Genomic DNA, 12,262 nt, shown 5'->3' on the forward strand with positions numbered 1-12,262 from the left:
TTAAAAGGAGACGCAATGTTGATGCCAGACTGATTAGCTCACTCTCTCCCCCCGCCCCGTGATATGGCATTCAAGCAACAGGGCAAGACTGGGAATTGAAGGGATCTAGTCTCTAGTCTTTCATCTACCACAGGCTTTCTGGGTGACCCTTGAGCAAATCACTTACTCACTCCTAGCCTCAGTTTCCCCAGGCGTGGGATAATAATACAGACCTACTTCACAGGGATATTGTGATGATCAGTATTTGTTTATTTGTATTGCAGTAATCTCTAGACATCCCAGTTATGGACCAGGACCCCTTTGTGCTAGGCGCTGTACAAACACCCCCGCCCCGGGGAGGTCGCTGCCCTGAAGAGCTTACAATCTAAGTAACATCCATCAGTTCCTTTACAGTGCTTTGCAATCCATGGATGGAAGGTGCTATAGACATGCAAAGTATGGTTTATTAATTACTCATCGGCATCAAACTCCCCGTCCTACACTCACAGAATCATTCCATTTGTTTTCTTTCATCAGTTGTACTTTACTTAGAGTTGATCACAGCCTTCGTTGTGGGCTCTCCACCTCTTTTTTGCTCTTCCCCCACCATTTATAAAACTCCTTTTTTTGCATCCCCTCTCTCTGCTGGGTCAGTGAGAAGTGAATAATGTAGAATAATTTCAACCCCTTGTGCAAGAATGTGGGGCCATTTGTCCTGACTAATCCTCAGCCATGTTTCTGACTAATGCATGCCACCTGCTGATTGTAACCGCTCACTACATTCTCTCAGGTTTCAGAGTAACAGCCGTGTTAGTCTGTATTTGCAAAAAAGAAAAGGAGTACTTGTGGCACCTTAGAGACTAACCAATTTATTTGAGCGTGAGCTACAGCTCACTTCATCGGATGTGTTTCCACAGTATGCATCCGATGAAGTGAGCTGTAGCTCACGAAAGCTCATGCTCAAATAAATTGGTTAGTCTCTAAGGTGCCACAAGTACTCCTTTTCTTTTTACATTCTCTCAGTGACCCAGACCTGTAGGCAGACCCAGCAGCTGAGTCATCACGGATCAGCTGCATTCTGCCTTGCTGAACAGCATTGTACCAGATGCTCCAACCAAAATAGGGTGACCAGATGTCCCGATTTTATAGGAACAGCCCCGATTTTTGGGTCCTTTTCTCACATAGGCACCTATTACCCCCCAACTCCTGTCCTGATTTTTGACACTTGCTGTCTGGTCAGCCTAAACCAAAACCTCTAGATCCATTTCATTACTAGGAAGAGAAACCATTCAGAGCTTACAGGGGAAGGAGCTTCTTCCTTATCTGAGCTTTCTGATCGTCACAGCTAAGAAAAGGGCGAGCAAAACATCCCTATTCATGCTCCCTGTGTCTTTATAATGCCAAACGTCTTTGCCCACACACAGAAAGGTGCTTGAAAAACTGGCTTGTGCGGGTTCTGGCTGGCTGGCGACCTGGCTGAGATACAAGGACCCAAGCCTGCTTTCAACTACACCCTGTAAATCTGGAGAACTCAGCTGAAGTCAGTAAAGTTATTCTGAATTTCCTTCAGTGTCACTGAGAGAAGATTTTTGGCCCTTAATAGATGTGCAATACCTTTCATTAAACATACTTTTAAGCACCAAGAACATGCTTGAAGCAAGATTTGGAACTGGTTTCCTTTCTTTGCAAGTTTATGACAGATGAAGATCTAGGTTAATTAGGCTGAGCAGTGAGTGAAGAGGGCCGGCAAGTGCATCTGTGAATGGATGGTAGCACTAGGACCCTGCTCCTGGAGACATAAGCACGATCAAGACAGTGCTGCACATCCCGAGGAGTTGAGCTAAGGGCTAGTGAGGACGTTCTTCAACTTTCCCCATTTAAGTATCCTAACAGTTAGATCCCCCACCCCCAGGGAACCAGGTCTCCTCCAAACCTCTCGGTCACGCATTGTTGGCAGCTCAAAATGTTTTGTTCTTTGACCCCTCAAGAAGGACTTTCCCTATCCCTGGTGGGTCATGGCCCAAAACTGGAGAACCACTCCATTAGAAATGGCTAGGATGAGCGTCTCTTCACTTGTGGCAAGGGGTCATGTAAACTTCCCCTGGAAAGCTCTGCCGGCCTGCCTGGCACTTGCCTGCAAACCACCCTGCTAGTGTAATGCTGGCCACCCAAATGGCTCTTCCAAAGGATCTCACCTGGGCTTCTCCTGAGCACCAAATGCCCATCAGGTGGACAGAGTTCCCCAGTAGGAATTACTATAATGCTGCCAAAGTGAATGTGAACCCACGTCTCTCCTGGGGGAAGGTTGCTACAATACATTAGCCCATCTGGCCACCCAGATTCATTCACGTATTCAGTTTATAGCAATAAGCTAAAGGTAAAGTCAGGAATCACCCTATACTACCAGCTTAAGCAGTCACTTCATGTGAGTACCTTAGGCGGTGCTCCATTTCCCTGTTTCTTCGCTGCTGTTCTGCAGCTCCCTGGGTGGCTCACACAGGCTCAGCTGGTTTAAAGGTCTCTGTTAAACTTAATGGACACTCTCTTCCAGAACTGGGTTGTCAGAAAAGGCAAAGAGCAAAGACACCTTCATTCCTTCCTAGTCCAGGAGAACTTCCCCTGCAATGCACCAGGACTCCCACGCTCCATGCTCCTGGTAAAACAGGCCCCAAGAGTTCTTTATGTCCCCTTTTTAGCCAGGAGAGAGAAAGCCTTGGTAAGCATGTAACGTAGCCATCATAGGTTTGCACATAACGTACGTTGTTGTCTTTCCACTTACCCCGGTGCCAGCGTGTAATGCAGGGATGCTGGGAAGCAGAAACACTCAGGTTCCCCTGAACGGGCTAGCTTTTCCTTCCAGCAATAAAAGGTTTCATTATCCAGTGGGCCATACAACAGGGCAAATCTGGAGTTACTCCACCAACTGAAGTGGAATTACTCCACTGGTGTAAGCAAGTGTGGAATATGACCCAACCATCTAAGTGGTGCATTTGGGGAACATGTAGCAGAACTAGGGAGAGCCTGCCTTCTCTCTCTTGCTTTCCTTTCTGACTGACCTGAGGACCCAGACCGTCCTGCCCTCCCCTTATTAGTAATGTAATTACTAATTACTGTAATTACTATATGGCACTTCAGTTCTGACCTGCAGAGCAGAATAAACAATGGCTGCTAAACTGGCTCCCTGCACTCCACAGAGAGAATGTTGCAGCCAAGGAATCTGGCCCGGTAACCTCTCCCCAGTCTCTCTGGACATACACTAGCAGTGGAAGGCAGGAGACCTGAGCATCCTTGAGCAGATAAGGTGGAAAACCCCTGACTAGGTCACCTTGTCTATGTTACAACTGAGCCAGGCCTGGCCTTTACATCTGCTCAATGATAAGACTCTTGATTTCCAGCCAGCACCCAGCCCTGGTATGGCTGCTCAGACTGGGCTCCAGTGAGTCTCCACCAAGGAAAGGCTGAAGTGTTGTCTCACTGGTTAGAACAGGAAATCTGCCCTAGAGCTTGATGGAAAGGGTGGAGAGCATGGGGCAGGGCAAAAATTGACCAGGTGAGAGAGGGCTACCATGGCAACTTGCCAGGAGCCCCAGGACGGCCCTCAACAGACCTAGAGATCCACTTGATTTTAAAATTCAAACCCAAAGCCATAGTTCCCACACTGGGATCCTTCCTGAGAGAGGAACAGAAACTGAGTTTACCACATTACCCTGCAGCTGGTCATCGTTGGCCTTAACCTGCACCGATGGGACAGGCTGCCCAGCACTACAAGTTACAATTTGTGTGCTTTGGGGTGCCCCCGTCTGGCAGAATCTTTAGCTTTTGGAGAGACTGCAGATCCCCTCCCCAGCCCCCTTAGCTGGTCACTCAGGACAAGGAGAAATTCTGCCAGAGAAGTGCAACATGGAAGCTGTATCTTAAGGGCCAGATTCCAAACACCTGCAGCTCCCATTGGCTTGGGTGGAACTTGCAGCTGTTCAGCACATTTCCAGAGCCTAAAGGGATAAGAGCTCTTTGCACAGAGGAAGCATCAGTAGCACTGGCTGAGCCCTGGCCTGGCACCTTAGAAAAGGTAAAAATGGACCAGAAAACTGTCAAGGAAATGGACCCCTTCCCTGTGCAAACACAACCCATGATTCCTCCCATGTAAACAAGTTTATTCACTGTTAGAATCATGCAGCAATAAGTACATAGTGCACCACGGCCTTTGCCAAGTGCCCCGGTGCGTATATAGGGATGTACATCCCCCCCACCCTGGGGCATGCACCCGCAGGAATAGAATCACTCTGCAGTTCCAGGTGGGGATCGTGCCACCCGCGTTCCGCTCCAAGGATCATTCTGGGCTCTGCACAGTGAGAAGCTCAGACATGCAGCTCATCGGGTCTTTCTCCTTTCGCCTTTCTCCTCCTGCGGGAAAGAGCCCAGGCCCCAGAAAGGTGGGGTCCACCACGCTCAGCCCACACCTGACACACAGCTGTTGCACAGAGAAAACAGAGCGAGGGGAAGAAAAGCGGGGAGGGTTCTGTCTGCTATTGGTTCAGCTGTCTGTCGTATTCTACAGCAATGGGCCAAAAGGCTCCAACTCCCCAAAAGCTACTACGACTACTACTGTCGATTGCTGCAGTGGTTTTTATTGAGGGCTATTTCAGGTAGGGACTATAACAAAGATTCAGATGATTCCTGGCATCCCCTCTCTGCACGTGCCCTCGGGCTTCTCGGTGGGCCCCTTGGGAACTGCGGGAGAAGCCCAGGCCTTCCCTCTGTCCCAAGGGCAAGCTGAATGGTTGCCGGCTGATCACTCCACGGCCCACTGGGGGTCTGCTACGCGTTGCCCCGCCTTGTCCTGCATTCTTAAAGGGCCCACCTCTCTGAGCTCAATCCGTGCCCTTCGCCACGCTGATCCAAGACTAGCAGGTCAGGCCAGTACCCCCACCTCCCCCAGAAATCGAAAGGAGTGAAAAGTGGGGGTGGAGTGGGAGGAATGGTACCAGCAGTGGGAGATCGGAGGGCACGCGTTGTTGTTTGCCGATGCTCTCGGCAAGGTACTTTCGAGCAGGGGCGGGCAAAATTTTTGGCCTGAGGGCTGCATCGGGTTTCTGAAATTGTACAGAGGGCCGGTTAGGGGAGGCTGAACCTCCACAAACAGCCAGGCGTGGCCTGGCCCCCTGCCCCCTATCCGACCCCCCCAGGACTCCTGCCCCATCCAACCACCCCTTCTCCCTGTCCCTGACTGCCCCGGAACCCCTGCCCCTGACTGCCCCCCACCGCCCCATCCAACCCCCCCCTTCCTGACTGCCCCCTTGCCCCCATTCAACCCCCCTGTTCCCCGCCCCCTTACCACGCTGCCTGGAGCACCGGTGGCAGTTTGGAAGACTATGTGGAAAAGGCTGGCTGCTGGTCCCTTGCTGTGGCTTTCATTGTAGGGAACTAGGCTACCATTTCCCTGCCCCAGATCCTCTAGTTAGATACCAGGCAGAAGCAAGGGCTGAAGATGAAGAAGTGAGCCCCCACCTCCAGGCCGATAATTGCCCTTCCTCTGATCTCTTGCTGAGTCACGGCTCAGAGCGGTGGGAGCTAGGTTATTGCTTGGGGTTGGTTTTGTGGCAGGAAGAAAGGCCTGGAGCCGCAGGCTGGTTGGAGGGAGGAGGGTAAGGGGGACGGAGGGGATATTTTGAAGGTGAGAAAGCAGTCGCATTTAAAGCACGAATTTGCAGGCGTGACCCTCACGAGTCGGTCTCAGGGTAAAGACATCATCACCTGGCAGGACAAGGGAGGGCTGAGCGAATGTGAATATGCACTCACAACCACGTGCACATTCATGCACCAGGGTGCAGGCACTCTGGCGTGTACATAAGCCTACATATGCACGGTCTTTTGCACACTTAAGTGCACCTACTCAGGTATGCCAGCCCTCATTTGTAAGCTCACCTGCTTGCATGCACCAGCACAGGTGTCCCCATGGATGTGTGTGAGCCCGCCTCTTGGAGGCTCATCGTGAGCACGAGCAGCCAAATCCTGTTCCCACTGAAGGCAATGGCTACATTCCCATTGACTTTAATGAGATCAGGATTTAGTCTTACGTGGCTCAGGCCTTGGGGAAACTTATACCTGCAGTGTGCGTGCAGCTGAGCGAGTGAGGTGGATACTGTATGCTTGCGAGGTAGATGGATGTGAACTAATTGTGAGTGCCTCTAAATGCAGATGGACACAGGAGGGAGAGCCTGCCCATGGGCAGCTAGGCTTGCTCCCAGTCATGCTTCTCTCTTAACCAACCGCCAAGTGCAGATGGCACCCACCTCTCCAACCCAGAGGCGAACCCTCATTTCCCTCCCCCACTTCCCTAGAGGGAGGCCATCGGTGTCATGCAGACCTCCCACACTGGGACATCTCCTGCGGGGTCATGCACGCAGACCTTTCAGGGCTGCCCAGGGGCCCAGCTAGGAAGCTAGAGGCTCAAACTATCAGCGAAGACTGGAGAGAAGAGGCAGGAGTGGCGGATGCAAAAAAAAATTGGCTCTTTCCTCCCCTATTCCCTGGTCACCACACTGAAGGGGACAGGAGTGGGTGGCGAGAGAACCAACTAGCCTTGGCTACAGCACGTGGACAGATGTCAGGAGGAGACTGGAAAGCCTCAGACCTGGGTAGCCACTCTTCCTTAATTCAACCAAAACCCCTTCTGCTGTTATTATGGTGAGCCCAGTTTGTCTTAGCATAAATATCGGAAAGGGGTCCACAGCGAGGAGCAATGAGATGTCCAGGTTCAATTGTGTAAAAATCAGTCCCGCTACATCTGCTGGATTTGAGGTGTTAATGCCCACAGAGCTGCTGCTCTGCATTTCTTTAGTGCTGGGGAAGTGTGGGGGGTGGGGGACTTTGCCCTCCCTCCAGTGTGGTGCTGGAATGAACATGCAGGCCCCGAGAGGGTGGAGTCTCTTCAGACAGCCAGCAGGCCCATCATGCACTGCATATCTTCCTCATCTTCCAGGTTGATGCTCCTGGAAGACAGATGGTGCCTCTGGGCTGGCCTGCATGTCAGGGCGTTGTCATCTGACCCCTTGATGCCTGGAGAAGAGAAGACGGTGATTACACGCTGCACAGTGGTGCCCACTGTCAGCAGAGAACAGGGGACCTCAGAGATACCACTTGATATTTTAAATCTGGGCACAGAGTGGAATTGCCCTATAATTGGAGAAGGATGGGACAGCAGCAGGGAGCTGGGGAAGCAGTTCTGCCAACAGCTGGGTTTTGGACTCTTTTTTGCAAAATTACAGTGGGCTGGTCTCCTCCCTGGGCCCCATTTTATCCAAATGTCTAGAAGTTCATGGCCGGGGCAGATTTTCAGCTAAATGTGTGAGTTCACAAACACTGGCGCTCCAATGAGTCCCACGTTGTTCGGCGCTTTGCAAACTACCAGGGGTGATTCCAGCTAGAGGAGAACCTCATCTTACAGCAACCCATGCTGGGAAAAATGACTTCACTTTAACTGGCTTCCACCGTACGCTGCAGATGAAAACTGCTCCCTCAAAGCAGCGCTGGTTGCAGCGGGACAAAGATCGCCCTGTAACGGCTCAAAGGCTCCTTGCTGTGGAAATGACTAGGATACCCTAGTGCTCACTTCAATCAAAATGTACAATGGCAACAACAATCCATTGTATGTCTTAATTACCTGGCTTCTGAACAGAGCCTGCAGCTGTAGATAAACTAAAAACATAACCCCTGTGCTGAGCTGGGATTTTTGCTCAGTGCAGGAAGCGTGTGTCTGTATTAATTTAGGCCAAAGGCATTACACTTTTGCCCAGGGAATTTATGGCGCTTAGCCTGCCTACGGCACAATGCTAAACGAGGCGGCTAACTCCCGTGAGTTTACAGCAAGGCTCACAAGCCTTGGAGTGTTTTGCTCCAGAATCAAAATGGCATCACCCCCATTGTTTGTTTATTTGCTGAGAGAATGAAGAAACATCCCAGGAGAGGGGGATTCTCCCACCTCTCCGTCCCTGAGACCTAGAAATCCATGTTAGCAGCAGCAGGCTTTGCGGAGACACAAAACTAATCCTGGCATGACATCCTGAAAGGGCAATATGTACGCCCCATTGTTGGGCTGCCACAGGATCCCCGGCCTGATGCCACTGCTGAAAGCTACCATGGAGAAGCAGCATCAGGATGGCACCTGGGATTGTTTTCTGGCTGTTGGCAAGGTCCCTGCAAATACTGGGCCATGCAAATCCAGGGTGCAGCTCCACTCACTGCCATGGAATTACATTAGGGATGAATTTGGTCCACCAGCTGCTTGCCCCTTCCTTCCTGGCTGCTGGGAAGATGGAGAGGGATCCCAGGGTTTAGCATTTTCCCCACCACTTTGTGTGCATTGTGGAGGGGACTTGGGCCCCTGCCCAAGACTAGGTAGGGCATAAGATGCTCCTCTTAGATCTGTTGGCCTCTCACTGCCACATGTGGGGCCAGAGCCAAAGGCTGCATATCACTGCTCTAGCTACACATGGGATTTTTTCAGGGTGAAAGGTCACTGACTTGACATGTACTTTCTCATGGCATAAAGTCCACAGAAATCAGTCAAATCCAGCAGGTTAAGGGAGGCTGAAGACCTGAACTGCTAATGCACACAAAGAGGTCAGCAGGATTCTCAGGCTATAAAATGGGGATGTTGGATGAGGGGTAGGAGGGCTCTGTTCAGATTGTTAAAGGTATTTAAGTCCCTATCCTCAATTGATTTCAAAGGGAGGTAGGCACCTAACTACCTATAAAACTCTGGCCCTTATAGTCAACAAGAGATAGATGGTTTAAAACCCCACAGAAACTGCTTAGAAAAGGGAAGCAGGGTGATTTGGGGGTTAAAGCACTGGACTGGGATTCAGGAGACCTAGATTCAGTTCCTGACTCTGCCATTGACTCCCTGTGTGACCTTGGGCAAGTCACTGCTCGCACTGAACCCTTGACTTCAATAGCGCCAGATCAGGCCTAGTCCTCTGGGCCCCAGCTCTCAGGTCCTCATCTGTGAATGGCGGAAAATAACAATGCTCCCTTCGTGTGTCTTGTCTATTTAGATGGTCAGGTCATTGAGGGCAGGGACTGTCTCTCACTGTGTTTACATACAACACCCAGCACACTAGGGACCTTCAGGCCTCACTGCAATGTAAATAATAAAATAAGAGGTTAACATTAACAAACATCCCCCATTGGGCTAGATAGCCCCAATGAGGCCAAACAGAGCAGGAATTGGAAGATCTCTCCAGGGAGAAACTATTTTGCCTGATTAACTCCAACACAAACCAGAACCTGCACTCCCCGTCCAAAGCAACATTCCATTACCCCATGGAGGGGTAATTTATTCCCCTACAAACCACCCCAGGGTATTATTTTGGGTTGGTTGTTTTTTTGCCAGGGGCACATGAACTGCACTGGGACTGGCTTTTTCCCTTTGCACGGGATGGGTAGCACACGCTGGCAGAACTCATCAAAGCCTTCACTGTTTGTTTTTAAACCACACCCAGTGGCAGAGGCAGGAGGAGAGCAGCCCAGCTTCAGAATAAGCCCCCCAACATACAACCGGTCTTTCACGCTGAATCCAAGCAGCAGGCCCCATTCTCCATTGCCCTGCACTTTGCGGCATCCGTTATGCCAGTGCCCAGTGGGTGAAATGTTCTGCTCCAGGAGTGTTCGACACCCACCGTGCACTGGTGTCAATGACGACCCCAGATGCAGAGCAATGGCGATCCAGGCTCATCGGGTTTGGAAATCCCCGCTGACGTTCTCAAGGGGACACGCTCACCAACAAGGTGTACAGGGGCGAGGCCAGATTTTTTTCCCCATTAATCGTGGCTTGGGGGCAATTTGGCTCATCAAGAGAAGTCTAAAAAAAGAAAAAAATCAAACAGTAAAAGGAGAGTGAGGGTTGTTCGGACTTTGCATATCTCATACCTATTCGTCAATGTTTATAGGGCAGGACTCCGGAACCACGGCTGTTCAGCAGAAAAGACCAAAAGCAAATGGTGAACAAAAGACACACGCACAAAACAGAAACAGCAATACACAGGAGGTTGGTTACCCTGTGATCCTTGTATTACTGCAGGAGGTTCTCCATGCAAACCCCGCCACGCCCCGGCTGGGTTAACACAAGGCTCTGGCACCGTGCCCCAGCTCGGACGATGTTCCTTAGAGACCATCTGAGTTGGCTGTGATGGGAGAAATGGAAGGAACCCACCCTGGCTCCCTTCTGGGCGGAAGGGATAGACGTTGCACCCAAGGGACACTGTATTCCACACGTCATGCCATTAAAACTGCTGGGTTGGGAGACAAAGCCCTACAAAGCCACACGCTCCAGCAAATGGCGATTACCACTCGACTTTCTACAAGCTGAATGGCATGTTCACAGCATCTGAACGCCCAGGTTTACGGTGGAGTTCTCCACCCGTTACCACAGTCAGGAGTGCACAGTTAAATCTAATGGAAGAGAGAACAGCAAAAGACAAATCTGGAGGACAGGGCCTGGACAGCTCACTTTTACGAGCCACGCTTCTTTTATGAAGAGAGACACAGATTTCCCCACTTTCCTGGGGGCTCTTCCTCCCAAACTCCTGTCCATCCCCCTGGAATCTGCATGGCTCCCTCACATCTGTCCCCGACTGCCAAAGAAAAAGAAACAAATGTGTCCTTGTGAAAAAAGATTATACAGCTTGGGCTCAGTTCTGGTTTGGGAATGTTTGGATGAAGCTACACTCTGAACATTCCTGCCACCAAACCCAGTGGGCCTGATTCTGATCGCACCTGCCCTGCACCAATTTATCTCCATTGATGTCAATAGAGATATTCCTGATTTAACCCAGCGTAAGTGAGAACAGGGCTAGCCCCATAGAGTTCACACTCCACAGACTTTCTGTGTGGGATGCCTGCACGGTGTAGCGATCAAGTGGTCCAAGGGGGTTTAGGCTGGTGTTTTCAAAGGACCTAACGTAGGTAGAAGCTCAAATCCTGCAGAATTTGAGTGGGAGTTCAGCACCCAATTCCCATGGAACTCTGACAATACATACCGATGAACCCTCTCATGCATCCTCTGCCACTGGAATTACCCTGGGAAAATCCACTGTTGGGAAAACTTTTGTTTGTGAAGTGCCTCAGAGCCATTTTCTCCCGGTCCCTGGGCACTAAGTAGTCAAACACTTGCTTGTACGATGTATTATAGGATATGTATTACACCACAGACCCCGAAGTGATTGTGAAACTATGGGCCTGACTCTATTTCTACTGACTTAAATAGAAGTAGGACCACATGCTAGAAGCACTCCCACAAGGATCCCTTTTCCTGACCAGTGAATTGCAGCCCCTATGATATGCTTACTTAGAATATATTATTCAGGCACTAGATGTCTCTGTGCTGTAAAGTGTTCCAAACAGGGAGCAGCCCTGGTGAACAAGGAAGACAAAGCTAGAACTCAAGTTGGGTAAAAGCCTGTTTGTCTGGAACGGAGTTTGTAATCGTTTTTTGGGGTTTTTTTTTTTTGTTTTTTTTTTTTAAAACAAATGGCTCTTGCTTAAGACAGTGATTCCATATATTATGACAGCTATGACTGGGATAAAACAGCTCAGCTTTTAAAACAGTGAGCTGAAATATTACATATTTCCAGAGAGGAAGAGAATACCTCAGCCTTGTTTACCCAAGAGATAGTTGTCCATGTGAGCTCTGCTGGATGCTCATTTTATATTGCAATGTCCAAAGATAATACTGGGCAATTTACTAAGCACACCCTCTTGGCCTTTAATGTAGCTATGCTTTGCTGAAAGAAGTGTTATGGCAGAAAGTAAATTTACAGAAGCATCATGTAAACAGAATGTGCTACCACCAGGCAGCTTTCTATGTAGGGCTGTGCTGTGTACCTAGTGGAGTGAATTACTCTAAAAAGTAAACAACAATCAAAATGAAACAGTACAACCTGGACTCTGAATTCATGTCAGTGCAGTTTGACATGGGTGTATTCCCACTGATTTCAGAGGAGTAACATCTGATCTATACTGACAGGAGTTCAGAACTGGGCCCAATGGCCAAAATTTACAAGGCTTCTGAGCTAAGTAAAGGATGCATTACTCAAAGGTGTTGATGCATTCACAGTTTCTTTCCAGTGCAGTAAATGAAGGCTGCCCTTGATCAGCAACTTGGAAAATGTAAGCCCTTAATAAAAGTTGCTATCTCTGGACACCCACACAGCAAAATAAGGTTCCAATTTAACTGAGATGTTTATAGTATATTGCAAAGTGTGTCCATTTAAACTGCCTGCTT

The 12,262-nt window shown here is 49.7% G+C and overlaps 1 protein-coding gene across 4 annotated transcripts in view; it reads right to left on the reverse strand.

Moving 5' to 3' along the window:
- Positions 1 to 5,307: 5,307 nt before the first annotated feature.
- RNF157 (ring finger protein 157) overlaps positions 5,308 to 12,262 on the reverse strand; it is a 79,396-nt gene continuing 72,441 nt past the window's right edge. Inside the window, exons 19-21 of one of the 4 annotated variants that reach the window (XR_012154782.2) lie at positions 10,490 to 10,613; positions 9,910 to 9,950; positions 6,990 to 7,038 (exon numbers count right to left, since the gene is read on the reverse strand). Coding sequence is in view for 2 of the 4 variants with exons in the window: in XM_073310595.2 (XP_073166696.1) it covers positions 6,911 to 7,038 (128 nt within the window). In the remaining 2 variants the exon portion in view is untranslated. Of the gene's footprint in view, positions 7,039 to 9,909; positions 10,614 to 12,262 lie in introns of all 4 variants that reach the window. The other 3 variants (XM_073310596.2, XR_012154781.2, XM_073310595.2) reach the window with 3 other exon arrangements.

Source organism: Lepidochelys kempii, chromosome 14, assembly GCF_965140285.1.
Source record: "Lepidochelys kempii isolate rLepKem1 chromosome 14, rLepKem1.hap1, whole genome shotgun sequence".
NCBI lineage: Eukaryota > Metazoa > Chordata > Testudines > Cheloniidae > Lepidochelys > Lepidochelys kempii.